The sequence below is a fragment of the Sebastes fasciatus genome, chromosome 15 (genome assembly GCF_043250625.1).
Source record: "Sebastes fasciatus isolate fSebFas1 chromosome 15, fSebFas1.pri, whole genome shotgun sequence".
NCBI lineage: Eukaryota > Metazoa > Chordata > Actinopteri > Perciformes > Sebastidae > Sebastes > Sebastes fasciatus.
The window spans coordinates 10,018,097-10,039,672 of NC_133809.1; the positions used below are offsets into that span (position 1 = coordinate 10,018,097).

At 37.9% G+C, this 21,576-nt stretch overlaps 1 protein-coding gene across 1 annotated transcript; it reads right to left on the reverse strand.

The window, feature by feature from the left end:
* Window positions 1-340: 340 nt before the first annotated feature.
* On the reverse strand, window positions 341-20,463 carry LOC141783812 (phospholipid phosphatase 2-like). Its single transcript, XM_074661341.1, has 6 exons — window positions 20,052-20,463; window positions 5,318-5,469; window positions 4,945-5,207; window positions 3,868-3,925; window positions 1,856-2,032; window positions 341-1,250 (listed from the first exon to the last, which is right to left on the reverse strand). The coding sequence occupies exons 1-6, from the start codon at window positions 20,110-20,112 to the stop codon at window positions 1,110-1,112; spliced, it is 852 nt and encodes a 283-aa protein (XP_074517442.1). The 5' UTR covers window positions 20,113-20,463; the 3' UTR covers window positions 341-1,109.
* Window positions 20,464-21,576: the final 1,113 nt, after the last annotated feature.

Below are 21,576 nucleotides of genomic sequence, written 5' to 3' on the forward strand. Positions count from 1 at the left end.
GTAAGCACTCGTAGACGTCATGCCGGCTTATATTTATGGAGAAAACTACACAAAACAATCGTCAGGCTGAAGGAAAGAAGTTACATTATGTGCAGTTTCACACATTAGGTTACACATGTTATAAAGTGGGAAGGAACATGTCCAGTTTGTGTGAAATTGTGGTTCTATAACTGAAAAAATTATGGTTTATGGGATGACTATACCCCAGTAGCGTCTCCATTTGTCTTTGGCCATCCTTTTCCAATCACAGGTGAAGTTTGTGTGTATAAAAAAAAGACACATCCAGATGTTGCCATCTCAAAAAGTTGCACTGTAACATCACAGCAAAGCAGTGGTAATGCATTGTTAAAAAGCTACACAATTTATTAAGATACAGAAGTTATAAACAAAATAAAAATGTTAGCACGATACAAAATCATGTATATAGTTAAAGCAGTCCATCGTTACACATGCATATCCTCTGAAGACATTAAAACGTCTGCAGAGGAAAAATAACAAAAGTGTCAGGAACAGGCAGATATAATCTAGCTCCAGTGTAGGTAAAATAAAAGTCTTATCTGACTGCTTGTCATTAAGCAACAAAATGGAAAACATTCAGCCTCCAAGGTCTGTCACTCTATTCAAGGACAGAACGTTTTGTTAGGGGGGGCTGGTGTTTTTGAAATTTATAGATCTCTTTAGCAGTCTTTGCTCACTTTTTGGTTTAACTCACAGCATACATTTCCCCCCAGAAATCTGAAACGTTTCTCTTGTAAACGCAGCACTGAATTAAGTAAAAAAAACAAAATCATTGCACACTTTTGAACAGAACACACACATGTACAAAAAACACAATCACATTTTTTGCAGCACACACACCCTAATTAAACGATGGTGGAGCTTCTGTTCCAACAGGTTTAGGGAATCTCCGAGTTTTCATAGCTGTAAAATTGTTGGGAAGTAATCGCAGAGTGGAGCAGGTCTAGTCTGGATTTCTAGGTAGTGGTTACTGCATTGTGCTATTTTTATGTACAAGTCACAGGTCCTTTGGTAACGGAGCTGCTGTTGTGTGTGTGTGTGTGCGTGTGTGAAGGCCCAGGTTAGTAAAAGCAGCTGCTGCTGCAAAGAGCTCATACAGGTCCAGTGTAGTTGTAGTGGTTTCCTCGCTGCGAGTCAGGCTGCGGGCTCGGTTTGCGTTCGAGGTGTTCGACCTCTGCTGTGTGTGTGCAGCGAGGGGGGCGCTGCTTGAAGAAGTCGGACACGTATCGGACCTTGGAGAACAGAAGAAGAGTATGTGTCAGTATTTAAAGTAAAAATGATGTGTGTATATAGTTATGCTACTTACATCAACAGAAGCTTTTTTCATACAAAAAGATGTTTTTTTTGCATTTGTTGCAGGTTACAGCACAGATTCAACCGATAAAACGTATAGCTCATAAAAGCTGCTCTCGGAAGTTATGACTCAATCTTAAGTTGTATGTTGTGGTGAGGCTGCACAAATTCAATTTGGTAGAAATAAAAAATTTGAAATATTTTTTAATATAATGGAGTCTAATATAAAAACCCTTCTCAAAATGTACCATTTGGTCAACACACACACAACTAAAGTAGTTATTGTTTACAGGTGTTTCTATTTTTCTGGTCACTTAATACATGTTTCTAGTTTTAAAAGTCTGCATTTTTGTAATTTTTATAATTTGCTCCTCAGGGTTCGAGTCCTGAGATACACGTTTTTATGTTTTCTGACCATATGCCACTATAATCATATAAACATTCTGCACACACGGGCTTTAAAACATCTGTAACCGTAACCACTTTCAATATTAAAATTGGTCTTTTTTGCACAAATGACACAGAAACACGTCATTGGACTCACAGTGAGCACAGCGATGAGCGCTCCCTGCAGCAACCCCACCAGTACGTCACTCCAGTGATGTTTGTAGTCCGACACACGCGTGTATCCAACATACAGAGAAAACGCCACCAGGAAGAACTGGATGGTCGGTCGAACCAGTCGCGTCCACTTCCCCTGCATTCGGGCCTGTACGTAGAGCTGGACACACAAAAAAACATTCTTGTTTAAAGTCAACTGATATTTGAATTTAAAACCTTTTAATTGTAAATTCATTATATATATATATATAACATAATTAGAGGCTCTTAAAAAAATATGAAATTTAATTTCCAATTTTATCGCAAAATTCTGAGGAAAATTTATAATTTTTTCTTAAAATTCTAACAGAAATGAATGTCTTGTTTTTGTGACATGCTTTTTTTTATTTTATTTTTTATGGCATACTGAGTTTTTTTTAAACTTTTCTCAACATACTATACTACATTTTGTGACATACCCTGACTTTTTTTTACTTTATTCAACATACTTAGTCATATTCTATGACTTTTTTCACCTTTTCGACATACTATAGTATTATTTTTTTTTCCACTTTTCTCGACATACTATGATTTTCGTTCATCATACTATACTATGAACTTTTTTCAACATACTAGTATGACTTTTTTTCACCTTTTTCGACATACTATACCATCACTTTTTTTCGACATGCTTTACTATGACCTTTTTTTCCAGAATTTTTTCGACATACTATACTCTGACTTTTTTTAACTGTTTTCGTCATACTATGACCTTTTTTCGACATACTATACTGACTTTTTTTCAGTACATTTTTTGACATACAAAATATGACTTTCAACATACTATGACTTTTTTCAAAATTCTATACTATGACTTTTTAATTTTTCCGACATACTATATTAGGATTTTTTTTTTTTTTTTTGACATACTATACTATGAAGTTTTCGACATGCTATGACTTTTTTTTCATGAAATTGTTTTGACATGCTGACTTTTTTCATGAAATTTTTCGACATACTATGACTTTTTTTCCCATTTTTTCGACATGCCATACTATGACTTTTTTTCATGAAATTTAGTGACATGCTTTTTCGACATGCTATACTATGACTTTTCCCCTCTTTTCAACATACTATACCATGACTTTTTTGACTTTTTTCAACAAACTATACTTTTTTTTCGACATACTATTCAGTGCCACGACTTTTTTTTTTCTTTTTTTGTCATACTATTCTATGACTTTTTCTATGACTTTTTTCAACACACTATACAGTACCATGACTTTGTTTCCTTTTTTTCGACATACTATGACTTTTTTTTCGACATACTATAAAGAATTTTTTTTTTAAACTTTGACATGCTATACTATTATAATTTTTTTTCAACTTACTATACTAGGACTTTTTTCAACACACTATACAGTACCATGACTTATTTTTTCGACATACTATACTATGACTTTTTTTCACTTTTTTCGACATACTATACTATGACTTTTTTCATGAAATCTTTCAACATGCTTTACTATAACTTTTTTCCACATGCTATACTATAACTTTTTTTCATGACATTTTTCCACATGCTATACTATGACTTTTTTTCATGACATTTTTCGACATACTAAGTGTTTTTTGTGGGGAATCGTGCAAATGATGAGCTACGAGAAGATACATCATTGTTTTACTGGAAAATATTGTTTCCAGAAGGAGAGATTTGTCCATCTGCCTCCACAGAAAGGTCAGAGGTCAGCTACAGAACAGTGCTGCATATAAAACTGCTGATGTAATGTCTTTGTAATGACTTCATCTCACTCCTAAACACTAACACGGATTAAACCGTCATCTTCCGACCATTGTACAGTGTGTAGTTATAAAACAATGATGTTTCCAAATATCAGCCCTGCATCTGTGTAAACCACCCCCTCCTATTTTGAGTCACTCGTGGGTGCCTTTGGTAAACAGACATTTCACAGCTTTAGAAAGTCTCAAGCATAAAAATGGTGACAACACACTCACCGACAGAAAGAGCATGCAGTACATCCCGAAGGACGAGTGGCCAGAGTAGAACGACAACCTGAGGTGCAAAACAGCAACAAAACATAATTCAAATTACATATTTATGATAAAAACCAATACACCAATTCTTAATTTATTTCAATAGAACATTTTGATAGGATTTCACATGTGCATTAATATTATCTTTAACATTGTTATTTAGTTAATAATGGTTCAAATTGAGCCATTAAACATCATGTTTAATGCTGAACAATTAGTTAGTAATTGAATAGTTGAGACTGTTTCTTAAATGCGAAGATTTGCTTGTTTTCTGCATCACATCACTGTTGGCTGAAAGTTTTGGTGGTTATGAATGTGAGAGAAATTTTAGGACGTCACTTTGGGTAATCTTTTGGAAATTTTACCAACTTCAGGAAACTATAATTTCCAAGTGGTGGATATCATATCCAAGCCGGTTGATGTTCACTGTTGATTTTGCTCAGCTGTAGCAGTGAGATTAATTTCAGAAATTTGATCCAGGAATAAAACACTACTACAAACCATTTTAAGACTCAAACAATCACATTTCCTGATGATATCTACTCTCGTATATCAATTTCAATCTTATCAACGCAGAAACAATATACTGAAATTAATCAACTTTTTATATAATACATTCCTTAAAGTGAAGCAAAACGTTTCCTGATTTAAGTCTCTTTGTCCGAAAAAAAAACAGCAATTTTTAAGACTCACATTGTGCTCTGGGATCTTGTGATTGCCATTTATTACTATCTTTTCACCTTTACAGTTTATACTGTAAATATAACAGTTAAATCGATAATAAAAATGGTTATCAACTTAAATATATCAATATGTTGCACAGCTCATGTCTGCATAATGTTTTTCCAACCTGCCAAGAGTAATGTCTTTTGAACAATCTTTTTTTATGGCTTGAAAACATTAAATCATTCAAAAATTAATCATTCAAAGTGGTTATCAGTTCAAATATGAGCTATTAGCAACTCGAATGCAAAATATTGGAGTCTGTTTTCACTTCATAATAATAATAAAAACAGTGAGAGAAGCCGAGTGTTTCACCTGGATTCAGTCACATTGCGACCGTAGCCGGTGCAGTTGATCTCCAGTATGTATCCGTTACAGCTGACCGGTTTACACACGTCCAAGAAGTTTGGACGAGGACGACCTATAGTGAACTTGGCCAGGTCGGTCAGTGATGAGCTGACGGCTCCTCCAAAAAGGAAGGTGCCCACAACCTTGTAAAGAGCTGACAGGTACTGGTTGAACTGGGAGTTGGAGTGCAGACGCTTTGTGTGCACAAGGTAGGCCTCTCCTGTGGTGATCTGTAGAGCGTATAGAAGAGACGGTTTTCAGGTAATATGGTAAAAAAATTACTTTTGGTAACGATCTGTGCTGAAATACAGCTCAGACCAGACAAGATGTTGGGACTAACAATGACGATGGAGCAGGTGAGGGTGACGGCAGCCATGGATCCATGGGAGATGGTGTCTCTCCTGTAGGGATAGCTGATACTCTTATCATCGCAGTAGATTCCTCTTTGGTACGGACTATACATCAGCGTCAGGATGGCTGAGGGCAGGGCCGCTGGAGGAAGAAGAGAGGATTGTATTACGAGGACAAAATCCATTCTACTGCTAAATAAAAAATACATTTTAAAATAAGAAATTAAAATAATACAATGAGCAAATCAAACCTTCCTTAAGTAAATCATGAACAACAAATCAATCAGAGAGCATGTACTGTACCTCCACTACAGTACATGCTTTATTTTAATCTGTTTCTGAATCTAGATCTCCACCAAATACTGTTAGTTACAGACAATCATGGGATACACGTGCCAGAGATTTTACATCCAAGTGGGTGCAGCAAGTGATGACAAGTAGAAATGTATTAAAATGCTCTGTTTCATAGTGTTTTTTGTTTTTTTTCAGAAATCCATAAAAAGATTCCTAGATCTCTGCACCAAAAATGAATCACTGTTTCCACCAAATCTGAAATTTGTTAGGGTATTGACATACCCTGCTGAGTAAAAGACAAAGCACGACCACAAAATATCTCATCAAGCCCTGTGGCTTACAATGAAATAATAAAATAATGCAATAAAAATGTATATCTGCAACAACAGCATTAGTACTATAAGCACTATAGTATGCCATCAAAATGTTACAAAGTATATTTATACATAAAATGTTGTAAAAAAAAAAAAACTGTCATAGTATAGTATGTCATAAAAATGCACAATAAATGTAATAGTATAGTATGTCATGAAAAACGTCATCGCATAGCTTTGTGTGATCCCTGAACGTGACATGATGCATGCATTATATTTTAATCATCTGCTGTCTATTTCAATACTTTCACTTTCAGTAGTTCACATTTAATACTCTACTGTGTCAAACAAACACGAGTGTCACAGGAATTACTGTATGTCCCGGCATCAATGCTGGCGCTGTTAGCTAAAGTTAGGGATTTCGTCGGACAACTCCGGAGTTCAATGTTCGCATTTCTCAATCTTATTCTGGCTCCTTAAATTGGCACTCAGTCATCTAAACTTTGAGAACCCTCGATCGAGGAGTTTTGTTTCAAAATGCTTTTAATTGGTCAGTCAACAGGGTTGTGTCGCAGAAGGCGTAGATTGAAAACGGTCTCCCCCCCTCAATGTTAAATAGGTGATTTAAAGTAAAGTTCTTCAGAGTTGAGCTACTGTAACTGCTATAAGTGAACACAGGGATTGAAACAGTGATGCCTGTCATCTCTTGGAGCCACACTTTATTAAGTTAAGAGCTGCAGGTCCATTCTGAGAGCAACTTTGACCTCTTCAGCCGTGCGTTTACAAGAGAATCGCAACACAATGAGTTGTAGCTCAGGAAACAGCTAAGAACACACTGATGGACTAATCTTTCAGCTTCGGGCAGAAGGCCCGACTCTGCCAAGTAAATTAATTTGTCATCGGTATAGAGCTCAGTGGCAACAACTTCACCCCTACGAGCCGCGGTCAGTCAACGGAGTGTCACCGTGGAAACATGCGGGACGAGACAGCCATGACCTTTTGACATCGGGGCACTGTTTACACAATGAAGGGCATGGGAGCTGAGGATTGAGCTAGGACACACACTCGCATGCGTACAAAGATACGTGCACCACATACCCTGACAGATACAAAGGGGTCTTTAACCTACAGTTGTATTTATAAATCTGTAACGACAAATTGTTTGTGTGTCTTTGTTCAATTTTGCAGTTTCTCTTCAAGTGCAAACAAAAGACTCAGAGTTAAGAGTTGCACAGCAGCAGAAGCACATAAACCTGTCTCTTAAATCTGAGCGGGGACAATGGTCCAATCTACACAACTGATGTCAGGAGCCTTCCAGACTACAACTCTTAAATACTTTTCCTGTTTTTTAAGATCTCATCACTGAACTCCTGAAGCTCATGAGAGCGAGGAATGTTTGTTTTTGCAACTGTACTGTATATTTACTGGGCAATGCCAGAAGAGGGGTTCTCCACTAACATACTGCATCCTTCCTCCAGACTGTGTAACAGACCAAATGAAACCCCATAAAGACACAAACACAGAAAGGAAAATGTGTGCAAAGGCGGATGTCTACTGGTCAAGAGTGTGAATTACGTCTTGGGTCATAGACACTGTGGCAGCCTGTCAGGTGTGAACATCCACAGCCGATGTTTTCTCTTCTCTGCTTCCTACTACAGACAAGAGTCTGAGGCTGCATAAACACTAATATGTTTTTGATTGACTTTTGCTACATTTACATGTAAATTTATGCGTTTTAAATGTTTGAAAACGCTGCCGACGCCGTTTTAGGTTGAAAACTCCAGGGTTGCGTTTTAGTCTGTGCGGGCAGAAACAGAGACCTTTAAAAACCATGACGCAGATACCCACATTCGCTTCTTGATCGAGTCCCATCAGTCACAACATGTCCTTCCCTGATTCGTCACGTCCCTATCACATGACACTTTTCGTGAAGAAAATAAACGACATCAGCCGTGATTACCGGTCGCGTCTAGAAGGTAACCCACAAGTTGCAAAAAGGTCAATGCCTAACCTCAACCTCGCAAGAGTTTTCCAACTTGTGAGTCACCTTCTAGATATGACCGTGATTGCCGTGCAGGTACCAGTGGTTAATTCAACATAGATAACAAATTATGGACATTTGCACCACTACTAAACAATGAGCTGAAACTCACTATAAAACAACACCTGCACACTCAAATGCAGTCCAATTCAAAACCCTTACATCATAGGCCGTATTTAATGGTGCACTGAAATGCTTTAGATTATACAGTTGTCCATGTTATTGTGTGCAATCTGGCATGTATGTTGCTTTATTTTTCCTGCCGACTGTCTCTTTAAGCAGCTATCAGTCTGCCCAACCCACTAGTTTATGTCACTGCACATTGCCTGAGGAACATAGGCCACAATGCCGAATGAAATATCGGTTCCATTTTCTGAAGTGCAACTAATGATCTTTGTCGACAAGCAGTTTCCTCATTGAAGATAATGTATTTTCATGAGAGGACGCCATCCCCCACTTTGCTCTTCACATCTCAGAGTTCATTATTCCAGCAGGTCAAGCATGCTCTCAGCTTCTCTTTGAAGTGAGGTCCAACCATTGTTTATTCTGCAGGGTGCCAGGATAACATTTAGATAAGAGGCTGCTGCTTGTTTGACACAAGTCTCTGGTGGCTACACACTGCCAGGGTGGAGATGTGAGTGGACAGAGTTGGGCAACGGCCTACAAAACACACACACACACACACACACGGTAACCACCGCTAAGCTCATTTAACAACAGAATCAGTGAGGAAGTCGATTCCCCTTCGTATTAAACATGCACCAACAGTCTCTGGGAGCCGAGCCCATGGAGAGTTCCTATTATCTGTGTGGGACGGACTGTTTTTATCTTCTCTATTATTCCAGAAGGCCTGGTATGTTGTTATAGGCCTGTGCTGGTGGGGCGGCCTCCCCTCCCAGGGGCTGGGTCCAGCTGAGGGGGGCCGAGGTTCATTCCCCAAATTGACTAAAAAAAAAAACTGCAGTGTTTCATTTACTACCAGGAGAAAAGTACTTCATTTTTATATAGTGCAATACCCAGAATGTCACTGCCTTTTCTTGATAAGGTAAGGTTAGGCATCGACCTCGAATGGTTAAGGTCAGGATAGGTCGTCGGGCAGTGAGTCTCAAAACAGTATTTGGAAGTTTTTGCACATTTTCGCAATTTGCGGGTTACCTTCTAGACACGACCACATAAGATCCACATTGATCCTTCCTTGAAAGTAAATAAGTATATCCCAAAATGTTGATCCATTTTCTTTAAAGGGACTGTTTGTAACTTCTTACACATATAAATCTATCCGGGTCGGTGTCCCATGCACGCTCGCTTGTGGCTATGCTGTTCAGACAAGACTCCAACACAAACTACACGGAAGCACCAAAACCGCGAAGTTATATCTAGTGAAGCCCGTCTGTTAAACAGTGTTGGCCGCGGTCGGAGGACGCGGGGGAGACCGTAGCTTTGGTCTCCAGGGATGGAGTCTCTGCTCCTCTGCCTGCTTGCCTTCACTCACACACCGCTCATTCTCGCTATTTCGCTCCACTCTCACGTGCATGCGCGCACACTACACACTGCAGAAGAGTTACCAGCTCTGAGAATATCTAGTGAATGTACAGTGGACGTTTGTGCAGAAATAAATGCTGCAGCTCCTCCAGACCAACAGAGGTTTTCTGTGTCTTGTGAAGTGACGGGGCTCCGCAGCGAGAAACGTTATCGTCTCCGACCGGGTGCCGGTGTCTCCCCTGTTGCCTCCGGCCGCGGTCGGGAGGCTGAGGCAGGAAAAGCCAACACTAGGATCAGCAGTGATTCATGGAGAGACCTTCGTCTGGTCAGCTAACATTACTGCCAAGCAGGTGAAATATAGAGTGATATTGTGGTTTTAGCTGACGTGTGTCGCCTCAATGTTTTGAGCGATGCTCGTTCATGTCTATTTAGAGCGAGCACAAACTTGAGCCCGACACTGACTTTCGTTGACTTAAAGGCCACAGGTGTCGCTGTTAACAAGCATTTCTGATTCTTACACACAGTCCCTTTAAGTACAGTTTAGAGGTATTTAGTTTAAGGTGACAGTTACCTGTTGCTTTGCAAGTGGGTGTTTTTACTTTAAACAGGACATTTAAAAAGTAAAAGTCTTAGTAACAATGTTTTAGATTTTTTTGAGAATATTCAACCTGTGCAAGATTCGTTCTTTCCTTTTCTTCTTTCTTATTACCTGCTTCCTTCCTCAGATCCGTCCTTTCTTTAACTCATCTAAAAATTGGAGAAAACCGGAGGTTACCTGAAAGTGAAACTAAACTCTAAACCTTCTGCACCATTTGTATTTTCACTTTTCAGTAAATTTTTCTCCTCGATACCCGTTTCAACAAGACTTTCACCGGAGGACATTAGCTTGTAAAGGAGTATTTTTAGTCCGTGGTATTATTACTGTATGCAGCAATGCATTTGAGTACTGGAAAATCAAGTTCTTTGGTGGACTGTAACAGCTTGTTTCATCCTACTCTGATATTTTACATGTAGCTGTTGAGTTTCTTTTCCTACATGAACTTTTACAGCCGCAAACAATGTAGAAATGACTTCCAACCTCTCTTTCAAAAGAGGCACACAGACACACAAAGTTTCTGCTGAGTTTTTGTCTTCAGTAATAAAACAACGTCCACAGGAGAGATAAAAAAGGAAGAAGGGAAAGTATTGTCTTACGCTTTCACAATCTCCTCTGGCAAGAGCGCAACTCCGATTCCACTTTGAGAAAATAAACATGATGGAATTTGGGATCAGACACAAGTACAACTTCCCCTTGACCTCTGACCCAGCGGGAAGTGGAAAGTGTTCCTGTTATTCAGCCCTCAAGATGAGTCCACATCTGAATAACAGACATTGATAGGGAACAGAAACAGGTAACCGTGTTTCTAGGTGAGCATTTGTTTGAGGTCAAATCTCAACCGACGACCGTGAGATTTGTGTCTCTGCAGTTTGTTAGCTAACGGGGATTTGCAACTATAGTATTCCACACACAGCGAGGTGCTCAGAAAACCAATATTTAACTCCTTCTTTTGTTTATCTTGGCTTTATCTTTGGTGCTCATTGCTGTGGGATTGCAGTGTTTTCCCCAGTGTCAGTTCTGTCTATAATGGCCATCATTGTTCTTGATTTTTTTTTGTGGGAAGGGGGTTGGGGGGGTTAATCTTCGACTAAATCCGGGAAAACTTTTGTTGAAAAGAAAGTGCATCATTTCCTGTGAGGCTGGGGATTTTTCCTGGGAAAGTCCTACATGACACTGGACGGGAAAAAAAAGCATTTTCTTGGTAAATTGCTGTTTTGGAATAGGAAACTTTTTTTTTTTTAAAGAAAAGGTTGAGCGTCACATTCACCATCAGACCTGAATTTCGTCCACTCATCGAAGAGTAGAAATTGAAAAAGTGAAAAGGTTTTCTTACTTCCTGTTCTGTCTGTTTTGCCACCCTGTACTATATTAACCTGGCAACTTATAGAGTGCTCCAGGGCGTTTATGATACTTACACGTTTTGTATGATAATCTTCACAAATGATTTATTTTTATGATTATCAAAGTATGAATGCATCGCCAGAAGTAAAAAGCTAACGTTAGGCTATAAACGAACTACACCACGGTCGCATGAGTATAAACAACGAGGCTGTAAAGGAGGACGAGTCTGCGTGATGACGTTTAGTCGTCTCATTTAGCCACTTGTTAGCAACCGCCTTTTTTAAGACACATAAAGGCTTCAAAATGCACAAGTGGGATATTTACTGACGTATTTTATGTCATAGAACAAAACCTCTTAAACTTGTGTTAACCACAGACCTTATTTCAGACATCTAACTAAAAACCCATTAAAAAAAAACACACTGACTTCGACACGAGGGAACCGGAAGTGCCTAAATGCTAACTCATTTCCAGGTTTTAGGACTCACTCCAGCAGCACTCTAGACTCAAATGTCTTTGCCAAGAAGGATGTTATTTGTTTGATTCATTTATGGGAATTTTAGTTATCAGTAAATCTAATGCGTCACAGATTTGGGTGAACCGAAGTGACTCCAGATCCTGTCATTCTTTAACAGGTTTCTCAAAATTGTGAGTCATTTTCCAAAATTTCCTGTTTCTTATGAAAGGTTGTGTCTAGAAGGTAACAAGGAAATTGCGAAACTCACAAGGTGATTAATGTCAGGCATTGACCTTGAATAGTTAAGGTTATGATAAGTCATCGGGCAGAGAGTCGAGGGCGAGAGTTGTTGCAAGTTTTCACAATTTGAGGGTTACCTTCTAGACACAAACCTTATTAAAGTACTGCGCTTGAATGAGAGAGAATCTGGCACACGTGACCCATGATTATCTTTCACTTTGTGATTAAAGCAGGTTGTACATTTCTAAACGCTTTCTACTATTAACGTACATTTAAAGGATTGTGCGGTTGTCCTCGGTGGAGGTACACTTTCTAGTTTGCATTATGTTCAAGCAGTCTGTAATTCAAACACTCAATCCTGCAGAAGCTCATATCTCACTGAAGTGCGCAAAGCAACCGTGTAAAACTGACTTTGACCTTTAAAGAAAACAGAAATAATCCTTCCTCTCTCACATTAGACCACCACAATACCGAAAAGACCTTCTGAAACCAAGCAGTCAATAAATTTAACCCCACTACGCTGTGTTTTACAAGAAGCTAGCCCACAATAATACACGCACACACTTTCTCTTCAGCATCTCTCCTTCATTTTCACACAGGAACGTCAGAGCAGAACACACACACACTTCCCACTTGGCTTTGACACATATTTGGCAGAAGCAGATACTGTGTGTGTGTGTGTCTGTGTGCACGTGTGTCAATAAAACAGTTGGGGGAGCATCTCAAACATGTCAGCAAAATGTTAAAATGGCACATAAATAACGTTCAGCAGAGACAAATAACAACAGCTGTTGTCAGCCACTCGCTGTGTCGCCTCTGCAGCTCTGTTACGAAACACTTCAGATAAATACTGAAGCTTGTAACGACTTGTACGAGCGAGGCTGTATTCAGAATTACACAAGCAACACTTCCTCTTCCTTTTTCCTCACTGACGATTCTCACGTTAACAAAAGTTAATGTAGTGTCATCAGCGACCATTGCCAAGTCATTGTACACATCTAGAGCTGAAAAGACTAGTTGATTAATCCCGACAGATCTGCAACATTTTTCATAACCGATTAATTGTTTTTAAGTCTTTTTTACAAAAAATAAAAAACATACAGTATACTTTCTGTCTCCAGCTGTTTTTTAGTCTTTGATGATAGTAAACTGAATATTTTGGGTTTCTGAACTGTTGGTTTGACAAAACAAGACATTTTAAGACGTCATTTTGGACTCTGGGAACTTATAAATGGGCATTTTTGCACGCAGAAAGTAGACAATAAAGTATTTTCTATTCTAGTTTGCTGGCAATTTGTAGATGCAGCCCCTATATATACTGTGCAACAAAATTGATTAATCATGCACCACCTTCCATGGCAGGTTTATCCGCCATCCCACAGTAGGTTTATATACAAATTCACACTAATAACACAACTGGATTTTGAAACAACTCTCTTTGAAACTACTTTGTGCCCCTTTTATTTACACTGGTTCACCTTAACAGACACTTTTGAACCATCTCACTTTGTCCTGCACCAACATCCTGTTTTAGTCAGCAATGCATCAAATTTAAAAAAAACAAAAAAACTGGTTGCTTTCAAAACACTTATTATGTTATTGTCAAAGTTGTTTTATAATCTAGAAAATAAAATGGTAAAAATGTATATTAGTTATAAAAAAAAAAAGACATAACTTCTAATTCTAAATTAGATAATTAAAGCTAAGAAGCTTTAAAGTGCGGACAGGCCATAATCCACGTGTTATATTGCAGATTTTATTACTGATATTTATCCTGAATATTACAGTTAGCTCTGAGTCGTGTATTTCCATATGTGGAAGTGAATCGTCCAAGCTCACAGAATAGCTACTGACCCGTCTGACTGACATGTGCATTTTCAGAATGACTGGTATTTGCTTCTAAGTTTAAGGAGGTCGTTGAACTGCAACAACCTGACTACCTACCATATTTCTGACTACAGCGAACTGGAGTTTGGCTCCACAGACATCAAACCTGGGACAAAATGTATCGTGTGAATACATCATATGGAGTAAAATTAGTGGATATCAAAAAGTAGACAGTAAATCTAACTTGTCCGATTCTGTAACTTCATGTGAAAATTATTGGCATCATTATATTAGACTCTGGAGCAGACCAAAGTACCTGAACCGAAACAAAAAGGAGTTACCAGAGTCATAAATAGTTGTAAACAGTGATGGTGAAACTGTGATCTCAGTTAGCTCAAGTGCAGCAGCAGCTGGGCTCCGTCTTGCTGACAGGCAGCCGGAAAGACGACAGCTCTTCAGTGTCTCATAATGTACAAACTCCATTAAAACTGAGAGGAAACAGCATTAAAACACGGTGTCCAAGTTCAGACAGTTCCTTCAGATGGATTTGTTCAGCTTTGTTGGAACAGACTCTAAAAAAAAAAAAACTGTTTTACATTTTGGAAAATACGTTCATTAGCTTTTTTGCCATTATCTTTGTTAGCTAATATAAAGCTAGTTGGCTGAAGTCAGAAAAAGGTTAGCTTAGCTTTGCACAAAGACCTGAAACCACAGACTGTATATAAAGATGAACGACATGACAGCTCCCCAAAAGTGAAGCCAAAACATCTGGATCGCCCCCTGGTGGCTGGCTGCAGTATAGGTCATAAATCCCACCTCCTCCATGTTAGCGAATAGGACATGGACCAAACTAAAATGTCAAAGTACACGTAAAATACATTTTTCCCAAAGATGGTGTCTTTCATTTTATGTAGTTTTTATCACGTTGGTGTATGTTCAAGTGTTCATTTTTCTGATAAGTTTGATTTAAATTGGTTATTTGATGCTATAAAAAGGGGCGTGAGACGAAATGATTGGCAGCTATGCTAATTGGTTGCTGGCTGTAGCCTCACATTTATCATACAGACATGAGAGTATATCAATATTCTCATCTTACTCTTGCCAGAGAAAGCAAATAAGCATATAGCTGCAGCGATTAATCTATTAAATTAGTTGTCAACTATTGATTAGGCCTAATCGGTTTGAGTATTTCTTTAAGAGAGAGAAGTAAAAATTCTCCAATTCCAGCTCCTTAAATGTGTAAATATTTTCTGGTTTCAAAACAAGACATTGGACAAAACAAGACATTTGAGGCAACATCTTGGGCTTCGGGAAACACTGATCAACATGTTTCACCATTTTATAGACCAAACAATTAATCGATTAAATCAGGAAAATAATTGACAGATTAACCGGCAATGAAAATAATCGTTAGTTGCAGTCCTACATATTTCCCCTAATTTCAAACTATTCCTTTAAAACAGGAAACATTAAATGACAAAATCAGTATCACCATAACCTGATTCTTATTGCCTTTGAAAGTGTGAGAAATATAGGCCACATAACCTGGACAGACATCTAGGACACAAAAGATACCGGAGAAAAAGCGAAACAAAAGATGAACAGAGCGGTCTGTTCTCATGAAAATACTTTCTTTTTTTTCCAATCTTGATAATGCGACTGTGAAATGTAACTGTGGCCTAAATTTCTTAACTGACAGTGTAGCTGTAGACGGTCTGTTCTGGGTGGCACCCCGGTGTCAAAGTGAGACCTGGATGTGCACTAGTGTGTGTGTGTGTGTGTACACTTGCAAGTTGTGTTGTATCTACTGTGTGCAGTGATAACAAATGGCAGGATGGAGGTTTGACTGCAGAGAGGAAGAGGGAGAAATATAACACAGTTACAATCTGGACACTCAGCACATTCCTGCAATATATCACACACACACACACACACACACACACACATCTTGTTTTAAATAGGAGGGGATCAAACCTGATGACAGTTTACCCTCCACACTCTCGAGACGAAAACAAACCAAACGCAACAAGGGAGTAAAATAATAAAGATGCAATGATTAAAAGGAGGGAATTTAAAAAAAATGATGGATAAAGTGTTAAAGTTTGTAGTGAGATTAGCCCGTTATCATAAACCTGGTTATGAAAACACATGCAGGCAAAGCAGTAACATCTTGTGATGAAAATCACACTGGAGCAGGTCTGTCAAATATTAGATGGTTTCAGCTTCTCAAATGTGGATTTGCTACTTTGTCTCATCTTAAAAATCATAGTAAAGTAGGACTTTGGATTGTTGATTGGACAAAAAAAAGTAATATGACAACTTCACTTTGGACTTTTGATAGCGATTTTCCACAATTTTCTGACGCTTCGTTGCAGCCATACTTACAGTATTTGTGTGCTTTAGCTATATAACAAACAAACTTTGACTCATTCTACTTGTTTGGTCTCAGGCTGCAACTAATAACTAGTTTTAATATTATTGATTAATCTGCAGATTAGTGTCCATCACGGTTTCCTACAGCCCAAGGTGATGTAAACAAAGATGCTGTTTTATCCAACAAAACAGTCGCAAACTCAAAGATATTCACTTTACTATAATGCAAGACAAGGAAAAGCAGAAAATTCTAACATTTGAGAAGATGTAATCATCAAATATTCAAAATGTTTGTATGAAAATTAACTTAATTTTCTTGCGACAGATTAACTTGTTGCAGCTCTAATTTTGTCATCACATTAATATAAAGTGTTTCCTTAAGCACAGATAAAGATCCCTTATACATTATATGGTTATATGTACTCATATTGAGGTATACCTCCTTTAAAGTATTACAATATGAGTTTAATAGTACTGATTTTCATCTGGTAGTTTTAAGAGCTGCAAAGATTAAATCGATCAGTTGTCAACTAATAAATTAACCGTTTAAATTCTCTGATTCAAGCTTCTTAAATGTGAATATTTTCTGGTTTCTTCACTCCTCTATGACAGTAAACTGAATATATTTGAGTTGTGGACAAAACAGGACTTTTGAGGACGTCATCTTGGGCTTTGGGAAACACTGATCGTCATATTTCACCATTTTCTGAAATTTTTTAGAACAAATAACTGATCGTTTAATCGAGAAAATTAAATCACCAGATTAATCGACACTGAAAAATAATCGTTAGTTGCAGCCTCAGTAGTTTAAAGTTTCTCAATTGAATTTACAGGACACATACAATTTGATACAAATAAATTCTGATCTTACCACCCACCTCTAAGAGACTCAAACAAAATGATTCACAAATCATACACTTTCCCTTTTCACAGGCTATAAACTAACTTACCCCCTATGACTGACTGACTGACGCACACACTTTCACATCCCTGATACACCTCGATTGTGAGGTGATAAAAACATGAACTTGAAGCTTAGTCAGCCAAAGAAATTGTCGACTGCGAAATCTTTATCTGATGAGTCATCACATCTGATTTCCAAGGGCTGCCAGCGTTTAGTCAATTAATCAACTAATCTATCATTTTAGTCTCGGTCAACTACTGTATACGTTTTCTTTATTTGATTAGTTTATGCTTTTTTTATTCTGAAAAACTTATGAGCACATCTCTGGTAAACACAAGATTTAAAGTGGTGCTTTTGTGTGATTCTTTGTGGAGAAACTCAGTTTTACAGATCTCGATTAAATTAACTAATCGATTAGTCGACAAATCCTATGATTGTCTAAATGTCCAAGACATCTTCACCTCACCTTTATGCCAGCTTTAGCCCCAGCAAGGCAGATGGATTTATTTTATTACATCCCTAAAGCTTAAAACACTTTTCCCCTTCAAAATGGACACCCAGGGCATTGACAGTGGTCTCATCATTAGCTGTGCACAGACATGAACACACACTTTGAGTGTGGAGGGTTGAACAGCAGAACGGTCATTATCATTCCTCCCTGTCAGTCAGCAGATGGATCGTCAAATGTTGTAACCTTTGACGTTTCTTCTTGCTGCCCTTCACAGAGATTCCATTTCAGGCAAGTTCTAGTTTAACCTCATATATTTCACCTCCTAAAGAAACATCTAAAGAAAATAAACTCGGTGGGAAAGTGAACATCTCTGATGCCCTCCCTTCTTTCATCATCTCAACTACAACCTCACGGTGTCAGAGATGTGAGCAGATGTGACAACAAACAGCTGGAAGATGTCAATTCTGTTAATGGTCTTTGGAGTCCAGAAGCAAGTTGCAACAAGTCATTTTGTTCCCTGTACAGTAGTCACACATATACACCAAATACCCCTCTCTCAACACACACACACTTGATCTCCTGTTTCCAAAACAGGATTTTAACTGTCACAAAGAGAGAGATTCATTGACAATGATCTTTGCTCTTCCCTCCTAGCACTACGTTTAAAAAAGGACAGGGGCAACAGGGTACAGCAGGAAGAAAAAAATGCAGAAATGCAGTCACAGAGCTTGGAAATTATTCATCAACGAGACAACTGGAGATGCACATATAGCCCCAAAAAATGCACTTTGTGGCACACAACAAACACGAAGTATGGGGCAGTCAAAGTCACATTGTGAGTGCATCATCCCCTCATCACTACCCAGATAAGATAGAGGAGGATATAGGAGACCAACAGCAGCATTCTTACTCACTGTTGGGAAAGACTCAGTTTGGCCTGTTTGAACAAAATAGAGCAACCTGGATAGAGACTAATGGTGACTTGTTTATACTGCAGCGTGCACTGTAAACAATTGCTGTTAATCTACAGCTGGATTTCAACAGTATTAACCTGTTATTGCTAAAAACAGTGCTTTACTATTAATACAAAAGAAAACCTGTTAAATTACGCTCATAGGCCGTTTTTTAACTGAACTATAATGCATTCTTAAAAAACATCACTTTACTGCTGATCAACTGTCTAAAGTATCATCAGTAACAGTTTCATGCAGTATTTTTTTAATTCTGGGACCTGATCTGCACATGTGAGGCTTGTACATTGTACATGATTGTAAAATCAGTGAATTAGCTTTACTGTTCTTCACTCACATGTTGTTCTGGTTTGCATTCTGTGCTTGTAGCCAGCTATAGACAGACATTTAGCCTTTTTCCTAACAAGTGCCTTTAATTGTATTTAGTGTGACTATTCCTATGTCTGTAACCTGCTAAGTCTATTCATCTAGGCAAAAAATAATGTTTATTGAAATGTATGTAAAAAATAAATAGTGCATTAAAACAAATCAGTAAGATAATGTAAAAGAAAGGTGAAAAACAGCTATATAATATATCTTTAAACAGTAAATTAACTGTAAAATACTGTGAAATTAATTTTAAAAAAAACAGTATTTTTCATTAACAGTAAAAAGCTGTAAATTTCAGCAACAGTAAAATAATGTTAATTTTACAGTAACATAAAGGCAACCCTGCTGCCAGTTCTTTACTGTTATTTTACTGGGAAACTCTTAACAATGCACAGCCCCAAAATTGCACTTTGTGGCACACAACAAACACGACCTATGGGGCAGTCAAATTCACATTGTGAGTGCATCATCTCCTCATCACTACCTCAGATAGTGAGGTAAAGATAGGAGGAGGATATAGGAGACCAACAGCAGCATTCTTACTCACTGTTGGGAAAGACTCAGTTTGGCCTGTTTGAACAAGATAGAGCAACCTGGATAGAGACTAATGGTGTTTATACTGCAGCGTGTGCAATCACTGCCAAGTCATGGGTCTACTTTTGCAACAGAATAGTGTGCAAGTTTTTTGTCAATAACTTTTCATTCTAGTGCAGAAAACCATGAATCACTTAGGTGTCTTGATTGAGGAGCTACTTTTTCCCAACAGAATATTGTGCAAGTTTTAAACAATAAGTCATTAACTTTTTATTCTAGTGCAGAAAAACATTAATCATTTAGGTGTCTTGATTGAGGATCTACTTTTTCCCAACAGAATATTGTGCAAGTTTTTAAAACAAGAGTCAATAACTTTTTATTCTAGTGCAGAATCAACAAGTGGATTATCTGGGATAGATCTATAAATTAAACCCACGACTTTACGCACACCAGGTGAGCTGTACACAGCCTGAAACTAATCACATTTTCAGCCATGTTGTCAGGAAGGAGGAGTGGAGAAACACTCACCAACGAAGACACAAAGAATATCCACCACGATCAGAATCAGCTTCTTGCTTTGCTCTGTCATGTTTCCTCACTTTCATAAAGAAATCGCGTCTAAAAAAAAGAGCAGAGTTGTAATCTAAGAAAACGCCTGGAGTTACTATGGAAAGGAAAAATAAATACTACGAGGACAAGTCGACCTGCTCGTTCTTCCGGCTCCACTCCTCTGTGTACCTGTCCGCCTGCCTGTCTGTCTGTCTGTCTGTCTGTCTGCAGGCTGCGCGCTCTCAGGTGCGTGGAGCTGCGTCCTGTCTGTCTGTCTGTCCAGCCTTTTTACGCACAGAGGAGGAGGAGGCGCGTCTTTCCACATTAACAGCAAACTAAACTCACTAATTTGACTGATCCAGAAATCTTTCCTGTGGAAAAAAACTGTGAAAAAAAAATCCCCTTTTTCTCTCTCTACTTTCTCTTTCTCTGCCTCGCCCTCTGGAGCAAATCCAAGCAGTGAAAGTAACAATTCACCTCTCTACCACGTGGTTATCTACTAGGGTAAAGGGTTGACACCCATCTCAGATACCTCATATGGTATGATAGTATTTTAAAGGTCTCGCTAACATTGTCAGATTTATTTGGAATTAAAGTCTTTTCCAAATTGGCAACTGGTGAACTGATGGCCCTTTTCAGATAGAGAGCTATATCACTTATTCATGTTCATATTATGGAAACCTTTTTCTGAAAGAAAGAAAGAAAGGAAGAAAGAAAGAAAGAAAGAAAGAAAGTAAGAAAGAAAGAAAGAAAGAAAGTAAGAAAGAAAGAAAGTAAATAAGTAAGTAAATAAATAAGTAAATAAGTAAGAAAGAAAGGAAGTAAGAAAGAAAGTAAGTAAATAAGTAAGTAAGTAAGTAAGTAAGTAAATAAGAAAGAAAGTAAGTAAGTAAATAAGTAAATAAGTAAATAAGTAAGTAAGTAAGTAAGTAAGTAAGTAAGAAAGTAAGAAAGAAAGAAAGAAATTACATTTTAAAGGTGAAAACAATCAAGGTCAGTAAAAAATATTAAACCCAAATTTTGACTTTTTGACCATCTCATGATTCTGACTTAGTATCTCACAGTTTTGTATTAGAAAGTCATAAAAACACAGAAAAGGTCATTTCATAATGTTGTCTTACTATAATTAGGTTAGGAATTAGAACCAGAAGTATGTATTTTATTTTTATTTCTTTTTATCATTCCTAACTTTTCTTTTCTTTGCGGAAAAGAGCTTCCATAAAAGCATAAAAAGGTGATAGCTCTATATCTAAAGAGGCGTGCTGTTCACGAGTTGAGGAAAAAGTTGATCCAAAATCAATACAGTGTGAATAGCCTTCAGAAATCCCAAATCAAACGCTTTAATTGACATAGTTTGTGCCACAGTGAGCTTTTACCCAGACGTTTTGACTCCATATCTAATAATTTTGAATCACATTGTTTCTTTTCTTGGTAGAAATAGATTTTCATTCTTAAAGAGGACCTATTATGCTCATCTTCAGGTGCATACTTGTATTTTGTGTTT

Excerpts from the sequence above, each read along its gene's own strand:
- LOC141783812 (XM_074661341.1), bottom strand. The coding sequence starts at position 20,112 with ATGACAGAGCAAAGCAAGAAGCTGATTCTGATCGTGGTGGATATTCTT. Across the intron at positions 5,470-20,051 it reads TATTCTTTGTGTCTTCGTTG|CGGCCCTGCCCTCAGCCATC; the intron begins GTGAGTGTTTCT and ends TTCTTCCTCCAG. Across the intron at positions 3,926-4,944 it reads CGCAATGTGACTGAATCCAG|GTTGTCGTTCTACTCTGGCC; the intron begins GTGAAACACTCG and ends TTTGCACCTCAG.